General features: G+C 49.7%; 1 protein-coding gene across 2 annotated transcripts in view; it reads right to left on the reverse strand.

The window, feature by feature from the left end:
* CACNA1B (calcium voltage-gated channel subunit alpha1 B) overlaps positions 1–24877 on the reverse strand; it is a 194348-nt gene that overhangs the window by 53830 nt on the left and 115641 nt on the right. For both annotated transcript variants that reach the window (XM_060013664.1, XM_060013665.1), the window contains exons 21-26: positions 11515–11641; positions 8643–8772; positions 8365–8424; positions 6131–6237; positions 1658–1754; positions 282–442 (exon numbers count right to left, since the gene is read on the reverse strand). In XM_060013664.1, coding sequence (XP_059869647.1) covers positions 282–442; positions 1658–1754; positions 6131–6237; positions 8365–8424; positions 8643–8772; positions 11515–11641 — 682 coding nt within the window. The remainder of the gene's footprint in view (positions 1–281; positions 443–1657; positions 1755–6130; positions 6238–8364; positions 8425–8642; positions 8773–11514; positions 11642–24877) is intronic.

The raw sequence follows: 24877 nt of genomic DNA on the forward strand, positions 1-24877 counted from the left end.
GTGTCCAGGACGGCATCCACACAGCACCACCCTCCCCCTCGCTCCTCCCGGAAGGCGCCTCTCCTGTCTGCTCTGCTGGGGCCCAAGGCCTCAGGGGGGACGGGGAAGTGGCTCCAACCCCGGGGCGGCCCTCTGACCTCAGGGCCCAGCCTGGATCGCGAGGGCCGACGGGACGCCCGGCAGTGGCCACGCGGAGCTCCCTGAGGTGTGCGGGCAGCAAGGGCCCCTCCTGCCGGGGAGGCGCGGCGCTGGGGACAGAGGAGCCGCCCTGCCCGGTTTACCTGCAGTCCCGCTCCAGCTCCTTGGACTCGTCGGTGCAGTAGAAAAACTTCCCCTTGAAGAGCTGCACCGCGATGACGGCAAATATGAACATGAAGAGCATGTAGACAATCAAGATGTTGAGGACGTTCTTCAGGGAGTTCACCACACAGTCAAACACAGCCTGCGGGAGGGCGGAGCCGTGAGGGGCGGAGCCGTGAGGGGCGGGGCCCAGGCCCGGGACCACCGCAAGGGTCTGGACCGGGACCGGCGGCCTTGTGTGAGAAGCTGCCTGTGCCGTCCTCCTCCAGAAGGGTGATCCTGGACTGGACGGGGTGCGCAGGAGGTGCTAGAAAAGGTGCTGCGGGCAGGGGGGCCAGATGCCGAGGGGAACCTGGGGCTGGGGCTGGGTCGGGCCTCTCTGCCAGGCCACGGGCTGGCGCGGAGGGAAGGGGCAGGGCCGGGCTGAGGACCATGCCTGGCCCCTGCCTATTGGTGGGAAGTGGGATGGGGGAGTGGTGATGCGGAGGCCAGCTCAGGACAGGGACTTGGGGCATGTCCATGAACCAGAGGAGACTCCCGTCCGTTAGCACTGCCCGGGCCGCCTGTCAGGGGCTCTCACTGTTCTCCAGTGAGCCTTTCCCTGCTGCCCTGGCCCCGGTTCCGGCTGGCTGTGCACAAAGGCAGATCCACGACCATCTCCCGAGACCCCATCTAGCACACTCCAGACACAAGCAGCTGCCTTGGCAGCGCAGACCCTGCCCACCCCCCCCCGGAGCCTCCATCACCCCCAGAGCCACTCCTTCACACGCGGCTCTAAGCAAACTGCCTGCCGTAACCCCCCATCGCTTAGGGTCTCCACGGCCCGCCTGTCCAAGCTGCTCCGAACGCGACTGCACACAGTCTTGGAGGATTGAGTGAGTTTAGATACCAGCTCAGCAACTATTAGATTGTAGCACAATTCTAAAGCCGCACCCATGCTTCCGGGAACCCCGCCCTCCCCGCATCTCCCTGTGAGCCCACCTCCCTCTCTCCGCAGCCCCTCCCCCTGCACTCCAGCTGCTGATGAAACCCGCTGTCCCATCGGGCACCCCTGGGTTGAGGAAGAGGAGCCTTACAGGACACTGCGGAGAATGAGCCCCTCGGGGAGGGTCACAGAGCCGAGAGCCCGCCCCACGCACGCGACACAGGGCCTCCCCTCAGCCCTGCTCATCTTCACCCCACGCGGGAAGCTGCAGGGGACCAGGCCAGTTACACATGTGCACCCCACAACGCACACCTACATGTACACGTGTGCACATGCACGCACACACGCACAATCTACATGTGCATGTGTGCCCACACGCACACATGAGCGCACACACACACACACACCCACGGCCCCGCTCCAGACTCGCACCTTGAGCTTGGGCAGCCGCTTGATGGTCTTGAGCGGCCGCAGCACACGCAGGACCCTCAGGGACTTGATGGTGTTGATGTCTTTCCCTTTGGAGCCTCTAGAAGGAGAAGCCACCCATGTAGACAGGCAGGGTGCACACCTGTGCCCAGAGGACCTGGGGACAGGGCAGCCTCGGCCCTGCAGGCACCACAAGCCAGTGCATCTCCCCCTACGGGCTGCCTGCCAAGGTGTCCTCAGAGTGGACAAGGGCCGGGGCCAGGTCAGCAGCACCTGGTGTCCAGGGAGAGCTGAGCTTCTGGATGGGAAGAGCCCCTCCCCGCCGGGCCATGTCGTTCAGCACTCCCACCCACAGTGGGAACACCAGCTTCCTCCAGACACCATGCTGAGACCCCCAGTGGGAATAAAGTGGGGAGGCCACGCCAGGACTGCAGCCCCAGCCGGGGCTGGGCTTTGATGGAAAAGGCGTCACAGGTCAGATCTGATGGCCGTGTCCTTGGTGTGGTTTCCTGGCTTTGGAGGCTTTTGAGAGTTCAGTCTGAGACTCCCTATGGAAATTTGTAACAAAGCAGCCTTAAGAAGAACTCAAATGATCAGTCACTCTTCTTGCTGCACTTATACAAATAATCAGGCCAAGTTTAATACAAACAAATTAGTTTTACTGTGATTATCTTTGGTAAAAAAGTGGGGGTATTGTAGAGAAAAAAAATATGTTTGTCCCTTTAGAGATATTAGATTCTAATCCTAATAATTATATTTAAGGTTTTGCTATGTACCTGTAAACTGGGCTGGATCCTGAATTCTTCCAGTTTCCTCAAATATCTGGCTATGACTTACCAAACTAACGTTTCCAATCTTCTCCCACCTCTCTGATTTGAAATCAGTCAGAACAAAGATTGCCCTGAAATCTCCTTGGAAGGGACAGCACCAGGTCCTCCTCACTACCCAGACGGCAGTAAACTTCAGGGACTTGCACCTTGGATAAACATTTCACAGCTGAGGAAGCCCCAGCATTCCCTTCTCTGGTCTGATCCCCTACACTGGTCTCTCAAGCCCTGGAGCAGAGAGGGGCAGCAGGCCACAGAGGGCCCCTGGCAGAGCCTCCTGCAGGCCAAGCCCCCGCTGGTTTCAGCAGGCTCCGTGCTGGACAGCTCCCAGGTCCCCAGCACCGGGAAGCTGGGGCGGCCTCAGTTCTGCTGCCCTGCCCCGGGCTCCGCACGGCCAGGCTGGCTGAGGCGAGGACCAGCTCCCTCCGTGCTGCCCCCCACTCACCTCACCTCACCTGCCACCCACATGTCACAGAGAAAATCCATTTCCGAGCCTCCCTCAGGGATGAGGCCACCTCCCCGCCTGCCCTTCTCCTCCCCCTCCCTCTGTGGGAACCCAGAGCCTCAGCCATCCTTCAAAACAAAACCAAAACACCCCATCTCATCCTGTACAAACGCTGGCGACCTCCGAATCAAACTGAGAGGAAGAAAAGTAGCCGACATGGACACAGACTGCTTCGGCCCAAGACGACAGATCACGATTTACACTTCAATCGTGAAACTCTCCTTTTCCAATGGGGCTGGCCTTTCAGACTGCTGGATTCGCCACCAAGCATTCCGACCTAGCCCGACTATCTAGCTCAGATTTGTCTCCACTCACTAGGAGGCCCCACCAGCAGCACCCATCTCTGCAAGGCATTTAGGAAGGCTCTTTATTTCAGGGGAGGGGATTCTAGTCCCACATACACTAAAAACCTGACTGACCCCTGGCTTAAATGGGTAAACGCAGCAAACGCTGTGAATAAATCCATCACTCGGTTTCAAGTAAATACGCACAAGGAGTTAGGTTAGGAGTAAATATGCACAAGATATAATCAGAAACCTCTCCATAACTCTTGAAGACACTGCAGATTTCCCTGCAAAAATCCTTAGACTCTCTGGCCAAAGTTGGTCCTAATAATGGGATAGCCCTTGGCTATCTTTAACTGAGCAAGTTGTCTATGCTGTGGCCAACACCACCTACAGTACCGGGATTGGCACTTCCGGGGAGGCTGAAAATCAGTTACGTGAGATCACTGAGCCAGCTACTAGGCTCAAATGTGTGACTGCTTCATGAGGTTTTTCTTTGATTGGTTTGGGTCTTGGGGACCATGGCTCCAAAGTACACTTCAAACATTAGGAATTATCCTGCTTATAATGCCCTTGATGTGTTTGTGTTTGTCATATTCTTTCAAAAACTTTAAATACACGTTTGTAGCTGATAACCCCTAAGTAAACGGTCTCCATTCTGACTGGAATGTCAGAAAAGCAGCAAAGGAAATGACCACCATAAGGGTTATGAACCTGGAACTACGATCTGTGAATGTCACAGGGGTTAAGCAAACACATCATGATCTATGGATCCCACATCAAAGATCAAAGCTGCAAAACATTACACAGCAGGAGCTAAGAGTGGTGCCAATGCCTGTGAATAAAAAATATTGCTGCCACATCAGTAAACAAAGGATGTTGCAGCCATCAAGCCACCACATTACAGCCACAGATGGTGAGCCCTGTGGGAGCTCAGGATGGAGGCAGGATGCCCCCCCACCTAGCTGTCAGCCACCCCCCTCCCCACGGGGCACCTCAGGAGACTCAGGATGACAAGCCCAGGATACTGGCCCAGGTAGCTGAGGTACATATCAAAGGAATGATTCAATGAGCCCAGACTCTTGCATTTCCCATATAAAGAAAAGCACTAAATCCCTTAACTTGAGATGCCTGGTTTTCTTTAGTTAACAGTAATCTTTTGATATTACGACTACCTGGGCTCTGTTGCAAAAACTCCTGTATATCCTGGCTCCCCCCTGCCTCTTTGGAGCCGTCCCTCAGAGTTGTCTGAGATGCTGTGTCCCGGGCTTAAGTCCTCAGTTTTGTCCGCCAAATAAAATGTAACTCTCAACTTCTAGGTTGTGAATGTTTTTTTAGTCAACACACCTAAAATTCTGATCACATCTCTCAGTTGGGCTGACACTTTGACAAGAAGGGGAGAATTGTTAAAAAAAAAAAAAAAAAAAAGAGGAGGGGGAGAGGGAGGGAGAGGAGAAAGAGGAAAAGGAAGAAAAAGGAGAAGAAGGAAAAATGAAAAGAAACAACAGGCCCAAAGTGGAGCCACTTGTCCCCAGGACAGCGAACCAGGACTGAATTGCAGTTTCAGCCTCTCCCAGGAATGGAATTTCTGGACTTTCCTGGTCAGCACCAGTGAGGTAACCTTGCCTGAAACAATCCTTTCTTTTCTTTTGTTAATAACCTTGTCTGGCTCCCTTTCTATAAAGGCCTTCAATTTTGTACAGCCTCCATCGTGTACAGCCTTTCTACTTACTGGATGGGATAATGCCTGTTTCATGAATCACTGAATAAACCCAATTAGACCTTCAGATTTACTCAGCTGAATTTTGTTTTATAACAATAGAGGGTCGGAGATGCTGGGCATTTCAGGGAGGCGTTGTGGAAAGGAAAGAGCAAGAAAGCCCTGTTTCCAGGAGAGACACGTGGGAAAGTGTCTCAGGATAGCCAACATCCTGGCCGCCAAGGTCACACAGCTCCCACCCCGAGCGGGCACTGCCCTCAGGCCCAGGCGCCCCGCCCCCAGCCCTCAGTCAGGATTCCCTGCTCACCAAGGGGGGGGCCACGCCCAGCTCCAGCCCCCAACCCGGCCCCCAGAGGTGAGGCAGGGACGTGTGGCCCTGGGGACATGGCTCCGGGCAGCATGCAGCCCAGACGGTGGCGGGGAATGAGCGGAGGTGAGGCATGGTGATGAAGCGGCCCACGAGGGGCCGCAGCGTGCTGTGATGTGCGGCAGTGTGAGGGGACAGAGGGAAGGCATTACCCCATGAAGCTCCTAGCGAGAGTCCAGCAACAGGAGACAAAGAGAAGAGAGTCAGTGAGGAGGCCTCCCTGTGGGCTCAGGGATGAGCCCATCCCTCCGTATCTGTGTCCATCGAGGGTCTTACTTATCTCTGGATCTCCCCCCACCACCTCCGCCAGGTCTCCCCCCTGCTCCACCCGAGCACCCAACGCCTGCCTCACGCCCGCCACTGCGTAGGGTCTGAGGGAGCCAATCCAGGCCCGGCCACAACAGGGCTGAGTGTCGCTCGCTAGGGAGCCACAGAAAATGGCGGGGCACCCCGACGGCGGAGACCCCCAGCTGCACCCACCCACTGGCTGACCAAGCAGGGCAGCCGCGTCCGGGCACGGAAAGGTTCCTGAAGGACCCAAGAGGCAGACACCATAAGCAGAGGCCTGCCTACCCAACTTCAGAGCCATGGGGTGCGTCAGGCACAGACGAGCCTTGAGGTCCTCCCAGCCCCACAGCCCAGCCCCAGGCACAGAGGGACTGACTAGAGACGGCCATGGAGGCCAATGGACCCCTTCCTCCTTCACCCCCCACACTCATCACGGCTCTGGGGACTGCAGCCCAGCAAGAGTCAGAGCAGACCTGGGTACTTACGAGAAGGCAAATGCCACCAGGGCCCCACTGACCACAACGAAGTCCAGAATATTCCAGAGGTCCCGGAAGTACGCACCAGGGTGCAGCAGCAGTCCCAAATCGATCATCTTTAGGGGAACAACACACTTTAATGAACAGAATATCTCAGAAAAGAAAGGCAGAGCCAGAGCCCAGAGACGTGGTTAGGGGAAGGGTGCCACTTCATGTCACGTACCATCGGGGAGGGGACACAGCCCTGATTATGCCTATCATGAAAGGGGACCCGGCTATGGTGACATCCTGTCAGGGGAAGGGGTCACGGCTCAGGTCATGCCTGTCAGGGAAGGGGTCACATCTCAGGTCAATTCCTGTCAGGGGAGGGGACACGGCTCAGGTCACATCTTGTCAGGGAAGGGGTCACGGGTCAGGTCAGTTCCTGTCAGGGAAGGGGTCAGAGCTCAGGTCAATTCCTGTCAGGGGAAGGGGACACGGCTCAGGTCACATCCTGTCAGGGAAAGGGGTCACGGCTCAGGTCACACCTGTCAGGGAAGGGGTTACAGCTCAGGTCAATTCCTGTCAGGGAAGGGGTCACGGCTCAGGTCAATTCCTGTCAGGGGAGGGGTCACGGTTCAGGTCAATTCCTGTCAGGGAAAGGGTCACAGCTCAGGTCAATTCCTGTCAGGGGAAGGGGTCATGGCTCAGGTCACGCCTGTCAGGGGAGGGGTCACAGCTCAGGTCAATTCCTGTCAGGGGAGGGGACACGGCTCAGGTCACGCCTGTCAGGAAAAGGGGTCACGGCTCAGGTCACATCCTGTCAGGGGAAGGGGTCATGGCTCAGGTCACGCCTGTCAGGGGAGGGGACACGGCTCAGGTCACACCTGTCAGCGAAGGGGTTACGGCTCAGGTCAATTCCTGTCAGGGAAGGGGTCACGGCTCAGGTCAATTCCTGTCAGGGGAGGGGTCACGGCTCAGGTCAATTCCTGTCAGGGAAGGGGTCACGGCTCAGGTCAATTCCTGTCAGGGAAAGGGTCACGGCTCAGGTCAATTCCTGTCAGGGGAAGGGGTCACGGCTCAGGTCAATTCCTGTCAGGGGAGGGGTCACGGCTCAGGTCAATTCCTGTCAGGGGAGGGGTCACGGCTCAGGTCAATTCCTGTCAGGGAAAGGGTCACGGCTCAGGTCAATTCCTGTCAGGGGAAGGGGTCACGGCTCAGGTCAATTCCTGTCAGGGAAGGGGTCACGGTTCAGGTCAATTCCTGTCAGGGAAAGGGTCACAGCTCAGGTCAATTCCTGTCAGGGAAGGGGTCACGGCTCAGGTCTATTCCTGTCAGGGGAGGGGTCACAGCTCAGGTAATGGCCTCTTAGAGCCTCAACGGGTGTTTGGATCTCCATGCCTTTTACCCAACGGCCCTGCATGGTCATGACTGGCTGAGATCCTCCCTGGGCCCCCCGCTCCTGTGGAGCCTGAGTCTCTCCTCCGTCGCTGGGCTGCAGGCACGTGCCGCCCGGAGCACGCCGCCTGCCAGACCCTTGGAGTGTCAGCCCCAGGCGGCAAGAGGAGGAGCTGCTGGATTCTGCCCCTCCTGCAGCGGCACCTTAACGTCTCTGGTCGTAAAATGAAACGACAACGCCTCCCCCAGGAATTTGGGAGAGCATTGAAGCGAGGGCTCGCGTACACAGAAGCCACCCTGAGTCAGCACGTGGGCACCCCCCGCCCCAGCAGCGGCGCCGCCCGCGCACCTGTGTGGAAAGCACAGGCCACTTGGCAACCCCTAGAGGAGGAACGAGGGTCACAACAACAACACGGCCGTTCTCCACCTAGGATCAAACACTAGGGAGTCCTCTACACCCACCTGCCGCGACCTTTGGGCCTTGAGGCCACCGCCCTGTCCCTGCTCTCCTTCCTCCAGCCGAGGGCCCGGCCTCCCACTCTGCTGAGACTGCCCTGCACAGGCTGGGCTCACACCGCACAGCAAGGGAAGCCTGTCCCCCTCAGCGAGAAGGGTCTCCGTTAGCAGGCAGTGGAGACCACGGCCAGCGCCTGCGGGCTCTCCTAAGGCTGACGTGATGCTGTGGCGAGTCCTTAACAAACGTGGCCCTGTGTCTCCACGAGACACAACCTCTACCTGCGGGCTCATGTGCCCTCATGTCACCACACGTGTGTGCACGCCCAGGGCACACTTGCCACGTGCCTCCATCCCAGTCACGAGGGGGACGAGCAGAGCCCCGCGGTCACCAGGGCAGCCACACATCTCACCTTTATCACCATCTCAAAGGTGAAGACGCCTGTGAAGATGTAGTCCATGTACTTCAGCACCTGGAACCAAAAGGAAAGGCTTTTCTCAAAGGCGAGGCCGGAAGCTCGAGCGGGGGCAGGAGCCTGAACGACAACGCATCAGCCTGGGGCCTGTGGGCAAGGGTCTGGGGAGGAGAGGGCAGGCCAGCGACCCCTGAAGCGGCAGCCCTCCCTCCCATGCCGGGCACGCCCCGCTCTTCTGTGTCCCAGCCCCCCCGCGGCCCGACGGCAGCACTCACGTTGTTCCTGGGCGAGTCTGTCTGCACAGGGTCCTCAGCGGCCAGGGCGATGCTGCTCAGGGCAATGACCACGAGGATGCTCATCTCGAAGTACCGCATGGTCACGATGTAATGGCAGAAGCGGCGGAGCCTGAAAGGCAAAGCACGGGTCACCTAAGGCCCATGGAGGGCTGGGCTGGGTCCTCTCCGTAGGGAGAACTGAGCTCTGGGAAGTGTCCCTGTGGTCAGGAGATAGCAGCCAGGTGACTGATGGGGACCAGATTCCTGGGAAGGTAGGTGGTGGGAAGGCTGCAGAAACCCTGGGCAGGGCCAGCCCACCACGGCTTGCAGGCCAAGTTGGTCCGTTCGCTACATGAAGTTCCACTGGGGCCCAGCCAGGCCTGCTCGTCTACCTCCTGTGGGGCTGCTGTGCCCTGGACGGGCTTCCAGCTCTGCTGTGGGTGGGGGAAGAGGCCGAGTACCAACAGTCCCGTGGAGAGCAGGTGCCTCTCGAGCCCCAGTGCTGGGTGCGGTGCCCCCGTCGGAGCCGCCAGAGCTGCGTGTGTGCACCTGCCCGCCTCCACCCACCACTATTCTGCTCCGTTCAGGCACATTCTGGGCTGGGACACAGTGGCGAACAAGACACCAGTAAACATAAAGCAACAGGAGATGCTCAGGTGTTGACACACACTACGACTCAGCAGGAGACGGTGACCAGGAGGCCAGCAAAGGCCCAGCAGGGGGAGAGTGAAGCCGATCCTGGGGGACGAGCGCACGAGGCAGACGTCGCTCCTGCCACCCCGAGGCACGTGCTCACGGGGGCCCCCCTCCTGCCTCTGCTGGCTCAACCGCTGCCCACCAGCCCGTCCAACCTGCTCCTCTCGCCAACGCGGAGTGTTCCCAAGGGCACCCACGTCTCTCTGTCCCTGGAAGGGACTGGACTTTATGCCTGTCTCCTCCTCACCCCGACCACCGGTGTCCAGCTCCAGCCCACACACTCCCTGGAGCTGCCCTTCCCAGGCCCCCGAGGGACCTGCTGGCACTCCTCCCTCCTAATTGAGACGCTTTTCCTTCCACTTCCCCGACGCTCCCTCTCGGGCCCTCTTCCATCCCAGCCCCCTTCCTTCTAATCAGCAGCTGCCGCTCCATCTTGTGGCTGAGTTTCCACCCTCGCTCAGATCCCCAAGCCCCCCGGCCATGTGCCACCTGCCAGCTGCCCCGGGCTCCACAGGGTCTGTGCTCACCACCCCCAGCTTGGCCGGGCCCCCAGCCGTCAAGCAGAAACCCTGGCTGCCATCCTTCACATCTCCATCCCCTTCCACATCGAATTTGCCATCAAATCCTGCAGATCCTGCCTCCAAAAGTTCTCCCCAAGCTTTTCGCTCCCAAACCTCTCCGCTCCGGCTGCCCTCAGCAAATCACCAGCAACTCTTCCTGAAAACCGCGGCCACCTACTAACCGGTCTCCCTGTCTCGTCTCCAGTCCTCCAACCAAAGGGCTCTGCTGAAGTGCAGTCTAACCAAGTCACCACTCACCCCCAACTGTTTACAACCTCTCAAGCTTATCAGGGCTCTCGGTGTCACCTCTGCTTCTCCACAGAACACACAACAGCGCTGTCTGCCTCTGTGCTTTTCCATGCAACTGTCGTTTGCTGTTCTGAGCCTGATATCTTTCACTTCTGGACCACTCTAAGTTCTCTCCGCCCTCCAAGAATACTGGTTCCTCCCTCTTCATCTTAACTCTTCACCCTTCAGGTTTCACCTGAGATCTCTCACCTCCTCCAGGAAGGCTCCCCTGACTCTCCCCACCTGCTCCAAGACACCAGACCTCCCTGCTTTACCGTCCACATTGTACTTATTTGACGGACACCACCCGGTCGGTGCTGGAGGCCGAGGCCTCATCTGTCTCTACCGCCATCTTACTCCAAGCCCCTAGCAGAGCAAGCTCCCCACAGACGTATGCTGAAAGGAGGAACGTGGGGAGGATGGACGACGGGGGCTGGTGGAAAGACTGCTGGATGCCCAGGGCAGAAGGGCTGGCTGCTCACGTGGGTAAAGGACAGAGCACGAGCTCCTCAGACCCTGCTGTGCTGCCCCTCTGGGCGGTGTGGTTCCGCCTTCGCTCTGCCTGCATCTCTGCCTGGTGGGCTCTCACGACCCCCCGCCACGTCTCTGTTCCAATCCCACTTCATGTCAGCAGCCCCCACCGTCTGCATCTCCAGTCCCCGCTTTGTGCTTCCTCTTAGCCCTTCCGTCCATGAACCATCTCATGTCCCCTCCCTAACGTCCTGTCTGCTGTCTGCCTCTCCACTCGCTTGTAAGCTTAAGAACAGATGGGGCCCTTGTCCGTTCCGCTCATGACCGTGTATTCCCAGCACCTAGCACGCTGTCTGGCATGTGAACATTGGCTGAGCTAATGAAGGCAGGTGGACTGATGAGTGGATGAGACTCACGGTGTAAACAGAGGGGAGAAACCGTGCACAGACACGAGTGACTGTGACGCACACCTGCGGGCTCTGCTGGAAGGCGGGCGGAGGGCAGCACATATGCACGATGGATGTAAACTGGGTGCGTGTGTGCAGAGGTAAACTAAGGCTGCAGTGGGGGTTAAGAACAAGGCCCTGGGACCAACTGCCTGGGTTCAAATCCCAGCTCCGCCACCGAGACGGACGGGCTGTGTGTCTGGACACCGGCCTTCCCTGTGGCTTCGTGTCCTCATCTGCAAAGTGAGGTGACAGTAGTGTGTGCTTTGTGGGATGCTGTGGTGATCAATCAGGATATTAATACATGGACAGGTGCAGCTCACGCCTAGCACACACTGCTAGGGTGTACACGTGGATCATGGGCCATGGACAAGAGGACCGCACAGGACACAGGCTGCTGACGAGACTCACAGGTTGGTGGGGCTTAAGCAGAACATGGAGCTGTAAGGGACGATGGGTCGGGGGCCGTTCCTCATCACGTCATCAGCTTCCACCTCCTTCTTCCCTTCTGCTTGGCTTTCCAGGTCCACGTTACCACCTGCAAGGACACGAGGCCACCAAGTTAGGGGTGTGGCTCATAAACCCACATCACGCAGGTCTCGCCCCGGGGCGATGGACACTCTCCCAGCTCCAACCTCACAGGTCTTCGTGGACCCACCCCAGGGAAGGGCGTGCAGCGAAGAACACAGCTTCACATAAGACCCCTCCGATCACAGTCAGGCCACCACTGAGGCGAACAAAGGCAGGGCCGTGCCAGCGCTGAGGATCTGGGCCGTCTGCCGCAGAGATCCAGAGACCCTTCCTCACCTCTCCCTTCCCCAGGGTCACTGGGGAAGCAGTACCAAGCCTAGCAGGCGTCCCTGGCTGCGGACTTCTCTGCTTCCCTAGGGGCCATAAATCTAGATGTTCTAAGAACACCAAAGCCGCCTTCAGCCCCAGAGACCAGGGCCAGTAGGTTCCCCCATCCCAGTGCAGGGCTCACCGCTCGAGAGAAGGCATCCCGGGCTGCCTGGTGAGAGCTCCCACTGTCGCTGCAGGGGGTTGGGGCAGGGCCAACAGGGCAGCAAGGAGAGGGGCTGGCCTGGCCTGAGCCGCTCTCCTGAACCTGCTGGTCAGGCCTGACCCGCCGCACAGGGCCCGCAGAGGACTCTGACCCAGGGAGGACGCGGGCACTGCCGTCGCCCACACACCCGCTTGGCCCTGCCTCCTCGCTCTTCATCGCCCCCCTTCCCTACGGCCCATCCTCTGCGCTATCAGCAGCCCTCCTCCACTTGGCACCCACAAATCAAAGCCTCCAGGGTTACTTTGGCTGTGACCACTGTTTTCACGTAGACTTTGCTGTTCTGCATAGTATGTTTCTCACAACAGTGTCTCATTTTTAACTATCCTAATGTATGTTTCCATTCTTGCGGGTAATAGCTCCTGAGACCCAGGGATGCCAGGGAGGACAGTGCAGTGACTTGGAGCCAATGCCCACCTGTCCACCTCACTTTTACTTCTTGGAAGAAGCATAAAGGCAGAAATGAGGGAGGTTCCCTCCAGCATGTGTGAAGACGAAGGCTCTAAGCTTCTTCCCTGGCTGCTGGCCACTCTGAAGTCCTGCAGAGAACCGCCGGGCCAGAGAAAACAGCCTTGACCCGAACGTGAAACCACGTGCTGTGGCTTAAGCCACAGCAGCTACGATGCTTCCTAGACTGTCAGCTGCCACCACCCGGCACCATTCAATTCCCGGCTGAAGGCATAAACTATAGCATCTTCTAAGAAAGCAACTGGGCAATACTTATTTAAAGTAAAAAATCTGTCTATTGATTTAATTTGTACAAAATTATCTCCTAAGGACATCAAGCATGCACACAAACATCTGTACTCACAAAGGTGTTTGCTGTAAGTTCTGTTACAGTAACAACAACAATGAAAAGTATAACCACAGGAGATCGACGAAGTGTGCAGCACTTACAGGAAGCATCATACTATGAATATTAAAAATGCATACAAATAGTTTAAATGACTTATCATTAGCTTTAAAGAAGAAGCTTATGCTAAGGTAAGTTAAAAAAAAAAAAGACTGCACACTTGTATATCCCAGATGGGCTCAACTACGAAAAATAACATATACAGGGAGAGAAATAACACCAAAATAACAGTAACTGTGGTGATCTCCGAAAGGCTTTCTGATAATAATCTTAATTCTCTTCACTATACTTTTAACGCTAACATTTTTTTTTCTGTGATGAGCATGTGTAACTTCTAAATTAAGAAACATTTATTATTTTAAAACCACAGCTTTTCAGACTCTTCCACAATAACAATTAAGCGAACCCAAGGACAAGTAAACTGGGAAAAAGGAACCAATATACACTGAATGAAGTATTTTTCTGCTCAAAAGAAGTGGAACAAAGATGCCAGAGCCTGGATGAAAATGTTTCTCCTGAAATAGATTTACTACCACAACAACAGCAGAAATCATCGATTAAGTCAAAACAGACCAGGAATAAAGGGAGAGGATCAAAACGAGAACTACAACAGACTGAGGAAATATCCTGTTGGAAGCTGTTTAAAAAAAAAACTAGACAGTAACAAAAATTAATTCATTGAAACAGAAGACAATCAAGCCAGATGGCCAGATATGGGGGAGGGGGGCGGATAAAGAAAGGAACAGAACGTTCACTGAAAACAACATGTGCCGGGCTGGTCCAGGTGCTTTATTCTCACAATGGCACTTACTGGCACGTATTATTACCTCCAGTTTGCAGATTAAGAAACTGAGGCTGAACGGAGGAATTACCTTGTGGGGCCATGATCGACCAAAGCTGGGGTGAGGCGGGAAAGCTGAGTGAGGCACCACGCTAAACTGCTCCCTCCAGAGGACCGAAGGGAGACCAGGCGGGTGGTGCGCTGGGCTTCCAGGAAAGCACAGGTAAGTCCTCTCTGACGAGAACATCCCTCATCTGGCCCACAGAATCCCCACCGACCAAGGCAATCATTTCCAACTTGAAGAGAACTTAAGCCTAATGTCCCAAGGCATCCAGCACGTACAAAGAATTTCTCTCCTACAGCTATGTACCATCCGTGGGAGAACTGAAAAAGCAACCAAACAATTCTTTTTCTGTAGGGCTTGATTATCAAACAAAGCCCACTTCAGAAAGGGTGGATTACGGCCAGTCATATATGAACCCCAACAAAAATCATCAGCAAACATACAAGGACCAGAAAACAAACATCACCCCCATACGAGGTGCGTGAAAGACAACAGAAACAGGTAATATATATATAACCCCCAATGGACTTCAGCTGTAAGTACCTTTAGATGAGGACTATGAAAGAACTAAACATAAATATGTAAAGAAATAAAAAAAATGAACAAGCAATAGAAGTCTATAAAATTGACCTATGAGAGAGGCTTAAAAAGGACTCATCCTCCTACTAAAAACAACTATAAAAGCTGACAAAAATACATAACTGTTTAAAGGCACAGGGAACCAGCTGACACGGACAGAACCTGAGAAGCCACAGTCCTTGGGAGAAAGGAGGCACGAGGCGACCCCTGTGCACGTGGGGCCATTTTCCCATCTTTAGAAGCAGAAAGCAACATGCCTACTGGGAGGAGGAGGAAAGACTGGAGTTTGAGGATGACAAAGTATCTGGGAATGAGGGGCGAAATCCCAGAGAGGAGAGAAGGGCAGAGAAGTGAGCCCGTCTGTCGGTCCCAATTAATTCCCCTCCAGTCACTGCTGCACAAGAGCAAGACAAGGCTGGTCTCTGCCAGAAGCCAAGGGCCCCGAGGAGGATGCAGGGCTGAAGACGTGATGGTGCAAAGGCAAACGGAGATTTAACTTCGCTATCATTTTGCACTCAGAGCGTTCTTGTTTTTGTTAGTGTTCTGGTTAAAGAGTTGCATATCTTGAATAATTTGCTCTTAACCTAACTTTTTCTACAAGGCCTATTATTTTCAATGCATGGCATTTTCAGAAATGCACACATAATGTTATAGCAGGAAGGTCTGTACTTCAGGAAGACAGAAAATGATATTAAAGGAAGGTCTGCAATGTAAGAAATTGGTAAGTCTATCAATAAATAAACACAGTCTCTATAAAGTTGTCGGGAAGGAAGAAATTTTCCTCTACGTTCCTACGTTCTTCTGACTGGTCTACGAATTAAACTGGCGTGAGGTTAACAGGAGAAAATCAAATTTAACTTCGTACATACGGGAACCACACATACGTGAGAGGTTCAGACAGAAGGGTAAAATGAGGTATATACACCGCCTTAAGCTAAGGAATGGGATAGGAGCCTGGGGCTTCCAAGGACAGGAGGGTCATTCACTGGACAATATAAAAAAGGGCAGGTTTTTGGTAATTAGACGCTTGCCCTGCCATACAGATGGGGCCACTTAGATAACATTTATCTCTGGTAATAACTCTTCCCTGGGAAAAGTCCCCAATTTAAATTCTTCTAGGTAGTTAAGGGAGGGGCAGTTGCTTCTCTTGAACCCACAGGGACTCGACTGCCCTTAGCTCAAAATAATCCTCATGCAAAAGTGACACATTCTGGGGAGGGTTCATCCTGAATGCCTACAAAGGCAGAACAATATCTGTTTTGTGGGGAGAAAAGGACTGAAACGCTGGATGCTACCAAGGAAGCTGGGGGAAACGTGATCGCAGCTGCTGTTCTAAGGTCTTACTTAATAAAATAACTATAGATTTTGTTATGCATGCATGATAGAATTATAAGATAACCACTTTAAAAAAACAGAAAAATAATTCATAGTTTATAAACTAATATAGAGGGGAAAATGTGACACGAAAGCAAATAAACAACCAATTATTCAATACTAAAAAGCAAGGAAAGGAGGAAAAAGCATAGGAAAAATGGAACAAGTGTCACAAGTCCAAGTAAACTGATAATCACAATACATAAAAGCCGAAGGAACCTGGCTACTGACTGACGCAGGCCACCCAGATGGCGTTTTGAAAATACAGTTATATGCAGTTCCCAGGAGACAAGCCTGAAATCAAGGCCACGTAAAGGCTGGAAGTCAAAAGACGGGAAAAGATACACTTGGCAAACGTTCATTAAAAAAACAAAATAAAACAAAACTCAGGTATATATTCACATCAGAAAAATACAATATACGAAAAAATCATTATTAGAGTTAAAGTGGGTCAGCAGAAGATGACAAAAAGTTCAGCTCCAGTAAGACACAGCAATTTTAAATATACATAAAGTGGCTTAAAATATAGAAAGCAAACATATATTTTAACATAAGCTTTTTTTTTGAAAAAAGGAATAAATAAAAGAAAAAGCCTAACAAAAGAGATTCAGAAACACATAGTTCTATTTTAGAAACATACACGATAGTACTTGGTCATCTGTTAGCATGTTTCCTATACTGAACTGCATGTTTCAAACTATTCAAAATAACTGCATTAAATATAGAAACTTAAACACACACACACACACACACACACACACACACATACACACACACACATACACACACACACACACAGCAAGAGCTGACAGATCTACAGAAAGAGATTTCAATGCACAATGTCTTAATTATCGATGGGTCCGTGTGGCAAAATATTAGTGAATATATAGAATATTTAGCAACACAACTAACACACTTGATTTAGCAGACAAATATAACAAGCCAAGTGTTCCCCAAATTAGAGGAAACATATTCTTCTTAAGCATACATAAAACATTTACAAAAAAAAAAACATTTACAGAAGTCGACCATATGCTAAGCCATAAAGTAGTCGTAAATCTCTCGTCTCAAAGAAGACCCTCATGCAGGTCATGTCCTCTAATTACAGTACAATTAAGTTGCAATTTAAGGCAGTAATCAGAAACCAAAAGATTAATTAAGATTTAAATTTTACAATTGGAAATTGAAAAACAGATGTTAAATAGTTCATGGGTCAAAACATTTTATATCACAGGCAGTATAAATGTGTCTACATAGAAAACAGCAGAAAAATTATTTAGAATAAGAGAGTCTGTTTGGCAACTCTGGCTGGACACAAAACTGAAGGACAAAAATTGCTTGCATTTCTACATGCTAGGGGCAAAGCATTTTAAAATACAATTTTTTTAAACAATACTTTTAAAAAACCAGAATAAGTAAAAAGACAAAAGAAGGAATTTGGGGCAGTGAAACTACTCTGTATGATACTGTAATGACACAGGTCATTATACATTTGCCCAAACCTTTAAAAGGTACAGCACCAAGAGTGAGCCCTACTGTAAACCTTGGACTCTGGGTGAGAACAGTGGCTCATGGAGGCCCACTGACCGTAACAAATGGACCACTGGGTGGGGGAGGCCGACGGTGCAGGCGCAGGGAGTGTACGGCAAGTCTCTGTGCTTTCCATTTAATTTTACTTTGAACCTAAAACTGCTCTAAAAAAAAAAAAAGACAAAAATACAAATGTTTCAGGGTAACAGAAAAGAGATACAAATATAAAACTTAAGTAGTTAGGTAAAAATCCTATAATCTTACATTTGAATTACAAATGCCAAAAGAATACATGGTATATTCTTCTTTTTTAAAAAGAAAAAAAAGTCCTAAAAAGCCTGAAAGCAGTAAAAATCTAGTAGCAATGACCACATTGGTAAATAATACCGTTTCTCACCAAAGGAACCACAGCCTCTCAGATCAGGCTCTACAGAAGCAGACCATGAGATGAGGGTCCATGTGCAAGTGACTGATTAAGGACGGACTCCCAGAAGGAACTGGAAGGGAGAAAGAAGGCAGACCAGGGCAGCGAAGGAGGCCCAAGCAGGGCGCAGCTTCAGATAAAGTCCTGCAACAGCGTCAGCTGCTCCTTCGGGGGACCCTGGGGTCTGAACTAAGCCTCAAAGTTGTCAGACCTGAAGCCAGAGGGTCGGGCTTTCACCTCCCGCACTCCTTTGCCTGGTGAGGGCCACCTGGGGGCGTCAACCCTCAGGGACTTCCACCTTCCATCCCCCACGTGTTGGGAAGCACCTCTAGTGGTCAAGGGCAGCTCTCCAAAGAGGAGCTGAGGTGAGGCCACTGGAGGCAAAAGGACCCTGAAGGAAGCGAAGGGAGATCTGGAAAAACAGCAGGTGTCCAGGGCACAGGTCTCCTTGGAGAAATGGCCGATTCTAGGTCTGGGCAGGAAAGGCACACAATGATCCTGGAATGTTTTGTCACAGATGAAAGCAGACAGCTGTCGAAGACAACAGGCTGTGAGAAGGTAAAAAGGCCGACTTTAAGGGGCTCCCACTATCCAGAGACAGGACAATTTGAGCATCAGAGCTAACAGTGAGTCCAAAGGACTGAAACACACCAAACATGTTAAAATCCGAAGATTCATGACAATAATTTTGTTAAAGCTCTCGATGACTGGATTTGGAGTTCCTAGTGTACCAACTCGCTCTTTTGAAAGCTCATATGTAAAGGGACGGAATTAAGCATGTATCTTGCTAATACAAATACAAACTGTATTTCAGGGTAACCAAAGAGTTGATGAGGGAAGTTCTTCTGTACAGAAAATGTCAGAATAACTAATGCAGAGAACATGATAGAATTATAAATTCACAACTGTGCAATGCCAAATAAAATCACAGATCTGGGCGACCATCATCGGTGCCTACTAGATCATTAGGGGAAAGGCTGGTGGAGAACCTTCCAGTGGGTGGATCGGGCTCTACCCACCGATCCATCTTAACACTGCCCAAAGGAAAACACTAGATGGTATGTGGCTCCGGATGGAACGTGAGACGAAGCACACAGCCAGCCACCCATGAAGCTTCCCCAAAGAGTTTAACCTGATCACAGTCAAGATCTGCAGTTCACAAACAAGGGCGATTTTGCCTCCTAGGGATACCTGGCAATGCCTGGAGACTTTCTTTTTTTTTTTGGCTGTCACAACTACAGGGTACTGCTGGCATCTAGAGGGGAAAGGTCAGGGATGCTGCTAAACATCTTAAAACGCACAAGACAGCCACCACCAACAAAATTTCAATAGTGCCAAGGTTCAGACGGCCTGTTTTAGGATCTAAATATCAGTTAGCAGGAGATACTGAGGACAGAGAAATGTGTTAAATGACACCACGATGCAATCAACCCAATCCAGAATGGTTTACAGTTTCTTCAACAAATAAATGGCAGGCAGAAAACAGTCACAGAGTAAAACAGACATAAACAGATGAAGCTAAGTCAAATGAGCAAACCTTGTTTGGATCCTGATTCAAACAGATCAATCGTAAAGTTATTTTTGAGATAACTGGTAAAACTTGAACTTGGGATAGGTATTAGATAACACTAAGAAATTATTATAAACTTTGCTAGGTGTAATAATGCTATTGTAGTTGTTAAATCCTTAATTGTTAGAGATGCTTACAGACACAGTTAAACCTAAAGTGATTAAAAGGAAAAAAAAGTGAAACATGATTGGCAAAATGTGGATAATTGCTTTGAGGGTGAGTGGCAGCAAATAGGCGTTCATTATACTTGTGTCTCTATTTAACACTGTTTCGATTTTCCCTAATAAAAAGGTTTTTATGTAAGCAGCCATAGAGAGAAGAGAGAGCCACACAATGGAAGCATTTGGACTAATGATTAGCTTCTCTACAGAAACAACAGGAGGGAGAAGACAGTGGAATAGTCTCAAAACACAGAGAGGAAATAACTAACCAACTAGAATTCCATACAAATTGAAACTACTTTCACAAACAATGGCAAAAAGATTTTTCAGGCAAATTGAGAGAATTTACCACCATCAAACCTCAGTAAAAGAAATTAGAAAAGATGTTCTTCATGCAGAAGGGAAAAAAAGCCAAATGGATGATCTGAAATACAAGGGGTGATAAAATACAAGAAAAAAAAGTGGAATGAACAGGAAAAAAATTTTTAAACCAATAAAGAAACCTTTGCCATTTGGAAATTCAAACCTGTACTTACGAATGACTAATGGATCAAATTAGAAATCATAATGAAACCTGGAAAAGATTTAGAACTAAAAAATATGACATTTCATAACTTGCAACATAAAACTAAAATAATTCTTAGAGTCAAAGTTAAAGCCTTCAACACCCTAGCGAAGTAGAAAGCCTTGTGTCAGAGCTGAGTATTCAACTAATAAATGGGGAAAGAGATTACAATAAGAAAGCAGAAGAAAAGAAACAATAAATAAGAACATGAGGACTTCCCTGGTGTCACAGTGGTTAAGAATCTGCCTGCTAACGCAGGGGACACGGGTTTGATCCCTGGTCTGGGAAGACCCCATATGCCGTGGAGCAACTAAGCCTGTGCGCCACAACTACTGAGCCTGTGCTCTAGAGCCCTTGAGCCACAACTACTGTGCCTGCGTGCCACAACTACTGAAGCCCACCTGCCCTAGAGCCCGCACGCCACAACTACTGAACCCACGTGCTGCAACTACTGAGCCAGTGTGCTGCAACTACTGAAGCCCACGCACCCAGGGCCCGTGCTCCGCAACAAGAGAAGCCACTGCAATGGGAAGCCCACGCACCGCAACAAAGAGTAGCCCGCACTTGCCGCAACTAGAGAAAGCCCGTCTGCAGCATCGAAGACCCGACGCAGCCAAAGAAAAAAGAACTAATGAAACAGAAAACGATATGATAGAGAAGCTCAAGAAGGCCAAAGTTGAGACTTTAGTAGCCTATTAAAACGGACAGAACTTTAGGGGGAAAAAAGGGTTTATCAAGGGAAGGAAGAAGGGAGGGAGGGAGGAAGGGAAGGACGGAAAGAAGAAAAGAAGGAAGGAAGGAAATTAAAAATGTAATGTGGCCATAACTACAAACCCAGCAGAAACTAAAGAGATGAGAGGCTGGTTCCCATAGACAACAGCAGCCACCCACGCTCAGGTTTCTCCCCACGTGCTCCATAACCCATGCGGTCGATAAGGAGAGGTGACACAGTCAACCACAGTCCATGCCCTCAGCATCTGGGAGACAAGAAAACTACACCCTTGAATTACCACGTAAGTGGGAAAACAAACCTCAGACCTGCAGAATCAGGCAGGGAGTGTGTGCAGAAGGGAGAGTGAGGAGGGTCCTAGCCGTGCCGGAACACAGACAACATCAACTCATTCATCCACAGGAGAGAAGCTCCCCACCCCCGCCATCCCCCGCCAAGCAGGGAAACACTGAGAACAGGTTTGAGGCCTGCTAGGTCAGGGCGTTGCTTCTGGGGGCTTGAAAGCAGAGGCTTGGAAAGTACAAGGCACTGGAGATGGCAACTTGGGGAAGACAATGAGAGACGCGACTTCAGCGGCTCAGTGATGTAGGGAAGGAAGAAACAAGTGTCTGAGGTCCAGGGTCCTCCAGAGATAGGATTTTATCACAGAATTAGAACTAGACAAACACTCCCCACTAGGTACCACTGAAAAAGAAACTGGGTTTCACTGTACTAAATAAGAGGGTGTTCTTGAACTAGAAACCAAGTAAGCTGCCCAAACCCCTCCCCTACTCTTCACAAAATCACATGTAATTTTTGGTCCAGGAGACTGTAACATACTTCCTCATTATCAGAAAAATGAACCCAACAACCATACAAAGCTTCTACATAAGGACACAGAAAGGAAGGATGAAAACCTTTCAGGTAATAAAAATTCTCCACAAAAAAACAGCTGCAAAGGAGGAAAACTGTCACATAACTTTCCAACATGAATTAAATATAATTAAACAAACAGTTGTTGATAAGGAAAAAACACCACAAAATCAGATTCAAAATAAAAATGTATGGACAACTAGGCGATGTGAGATGAGAGCTGACCAAACTTAGGAGAGAAATTGAGGAAAAAGACAAAAATATCTGAGAAATAAAGTTAAAGAGAAAAAATCATCTTGGAAATCACAAGACAACAGATAAGTCCAAGGGAAAGTAGATATGACTGAAATTATAGCAAGGGAAAAAGAATTTAGGAGTGAAATGAAGAATGAGTTTTCAGAAGGGTAACAGAGAAATCCATACAGAAGATAGGCAAAGGAGACTTAACACGTGTATAACTGGAATGTCTGAAAAACAAAAATTAAACAATGTAATAGAACTAACATTTAAAACTGTAATCCCAGAAATTTTTCCTGAAATGACATAACACCTATCAATTGATTTTTGACAAAAGAACCAAAGTAATTCCATGGAAAAAGACAGCGTTTTCAACAAACAGTAATGGAACAAATGGACATCAGTGGTGCTGGGGGAGTGGATAATGAGAACCTCAACCCTTACCTCATGCCATATATAAAAATTAACTCAAGACTTCAGCTTCTGAAAAGATGGAATAGAGGTACTTTCTTCCATTCATCCTTCTAAGCACAACTAAAAACCCTGGACATCATACATAAGGCCAACCTAAGAAGATTCCGAAAGGTGGAGAAAAGAAGGCAGATTTGCTGGTATCTTGGAAACTGAGGAACAACACAACAACAGGTTTTGTTTCTGGGTTGTTTTTTTTATGCCTCATATATCCTTGGTGCTGGAGAAGCCAGCAACCCAGAATGCCAACAGGAAAGATTTTTAAAGGCCAGCTCTCCCTAGTGACAGGACCAGGAAAGGTAGAGCCTAACCAGATGGGAAATTTATAGCCAATAACCACTCTACTAACACCTCAGAAAAAAACCACAGCCCTACTTCCACTCATATGAGCAGAGGCCAAGTGGGGAGCCTAGACCTCCACCCTCACCAGTCTGTAATGAGGTACCCAAAGCCCCTGCTGAGGTGGTATCAGAGAGAGCCAAGTGAGTGCAGGAACTTTCATACCCACCCTGCGGTAATAACAAGACTCCCAACCCATACAATATCAGAAAAGATTACATGGGTAGCCTGGACTTCGATTCTTACCCAGAGGTAAGGAGGCATCCCCTTCCCTTTATCTGCTAGAGTGAATCTTAGTGGAAAGTCGGGACTTTTACCACCACCCAGAGGTAATGAGGTCAACCCTTACTGCGTCAATGCAGGCATGTAGGGAACAGTAACAAGGACTCCCCTCTCTCCCAGACAAGACGGTATCAGTGGAGGCCCAGCGGGGAGCTAGAAATCCCAGCGGGGACAAGGAACCCACTCCCACTGGGTGTCAATGGAGGGCAAGTGAGGAACCTGTATTTCACCCCGATTTGTCAATAATGAGGCAGCTCCCCAACCCTCCTCCTGTTGGTGTGTTGTCACAGCAGACCAGCAAAAACAGAAGACTTAAATAAGACTCAGAGGCTCATAACATAATATCAAAATGTTTAGGTTTCAATCAAAAATCACTTGTCATACCAAGAACCAGGAAAAACTCAATTTGAATGAGAAAAGACACCAAGATAATACAGATGTTAGAATTATCTGACAATGATTTTAAAGTGCCCATCATAAAAATGCTTCAACAGATGATTAAAAACACATTTGAAACAAATGAGAAAAAAATGCAAAGAAAAAGAAGATATAAAGAACCAAACATAAATTTTAGAACTGAAAAATACAATAACTGAAATTAAAAACTTAATAGATGGGCTCAACAGCAGAATGGAGGGCACAGAGGAAAGAATTAGTGAACTGGAAGACAGAACAATAGAAATTACTCGATCTGAACAACAGAGAGAAAACAGACTGAAAAAAGTAAACAGAGCCTCAGGGACCTTCGGGACTATAACGAAAGATCTACCATTCATGTCAACAGAGTCCTGGAAAGAAAAGAGAAAGAGGGCAGAGCTGAAGACGCAGTCAAAGACATAATGGATGAAAATTTTCCAAAATTGGCAAAAAGACATAAACCTACAAATTCAAGAAGCTGAGTGAACCCCAAACAGGATAAACCTAAAGAAACTCATGCCAAAATACATCATAATCAAACTTCTGAAATATAAAGACAAAGAAAAAATCTTGAAAGCAGCGAGAGAGAAACAACATCTTACCTATAGGAAGAAAACAATTCGAATGACAGTGGATTTCTCATCAGAAACCATGGAGGTCAGAAGGATGAGGCACACGTTTTTTCAAGTGCTGAAAAAAAAAGAACTGTCAACCCAGAATTCTATACCCAGTGAAAATATCCTTCAGGAATGAAAGGAAAATCAAGACATTCTCAGATGAAGGAAAACTAAGAGAATTTGTCACCTTCAGACCTACCCTAAAAGAATGGCTAAGGAAGGTCCTCCAAACAGAAAGTTATGGAAGAAGAAATATTAGAATATCAGGAAGGAAGAAACAAAGAACAATAGAAAGAGTAAAAATACAACACACTTTCCTTCTCCTCTTGAGTTTTCTGAATTACATTTTACAGTTGAAGCAAAAATTATAACACACAATGATGTGCTTCTAAATATATGCAGAGGAAACGTTTAATTATTTTATACATGTGGAGGAAAAAGAGAGGTAAAGTTTCTATACTTTACTCCAACTGGTAAAATGACAACCCTAGTAGACTGAGAGACAAGTTATATATATGTAATACCTAGAGGAGCCATTAAAAAACCAATACAAAGAGATACACTCAAAAATACTATAGATAAATCAAAGTGGAATTCTAAAATATAAACAAGTAACCCACAGGAATGCAGGAAAAAGAAACCAGAAAAATAAAAAATAGAAAGAATAGGGGGACTTCCCTGGCAGTCCAGTGGTTAAGACTCCACGCTTCCAACGCAGGGGGCGTGGGTCTGATCCCTGGCTGGGGAACTGAGATCCCATATGCTGTGCGGTGCAGCCAAAAAATAAAAAATAGAAAAAACAGACAATAGGAAAAATAAAACAGAATATGTAAGCCATAATATGTAATTACATTAAACATAAATTGTC

Source organism: Delphinus delphis, chromosome 6 (genome assembly GCF_949987515.2).
Source record: "Delphinus delphis chromosome 6, mDelDel1.2, whole genome shotgun sequence".
NCBI lineage: Eukaryota > Metazoa > Chordata > Mammalia > Artiodactyla > Delphinidae > Delphinus > Delphinus delphis.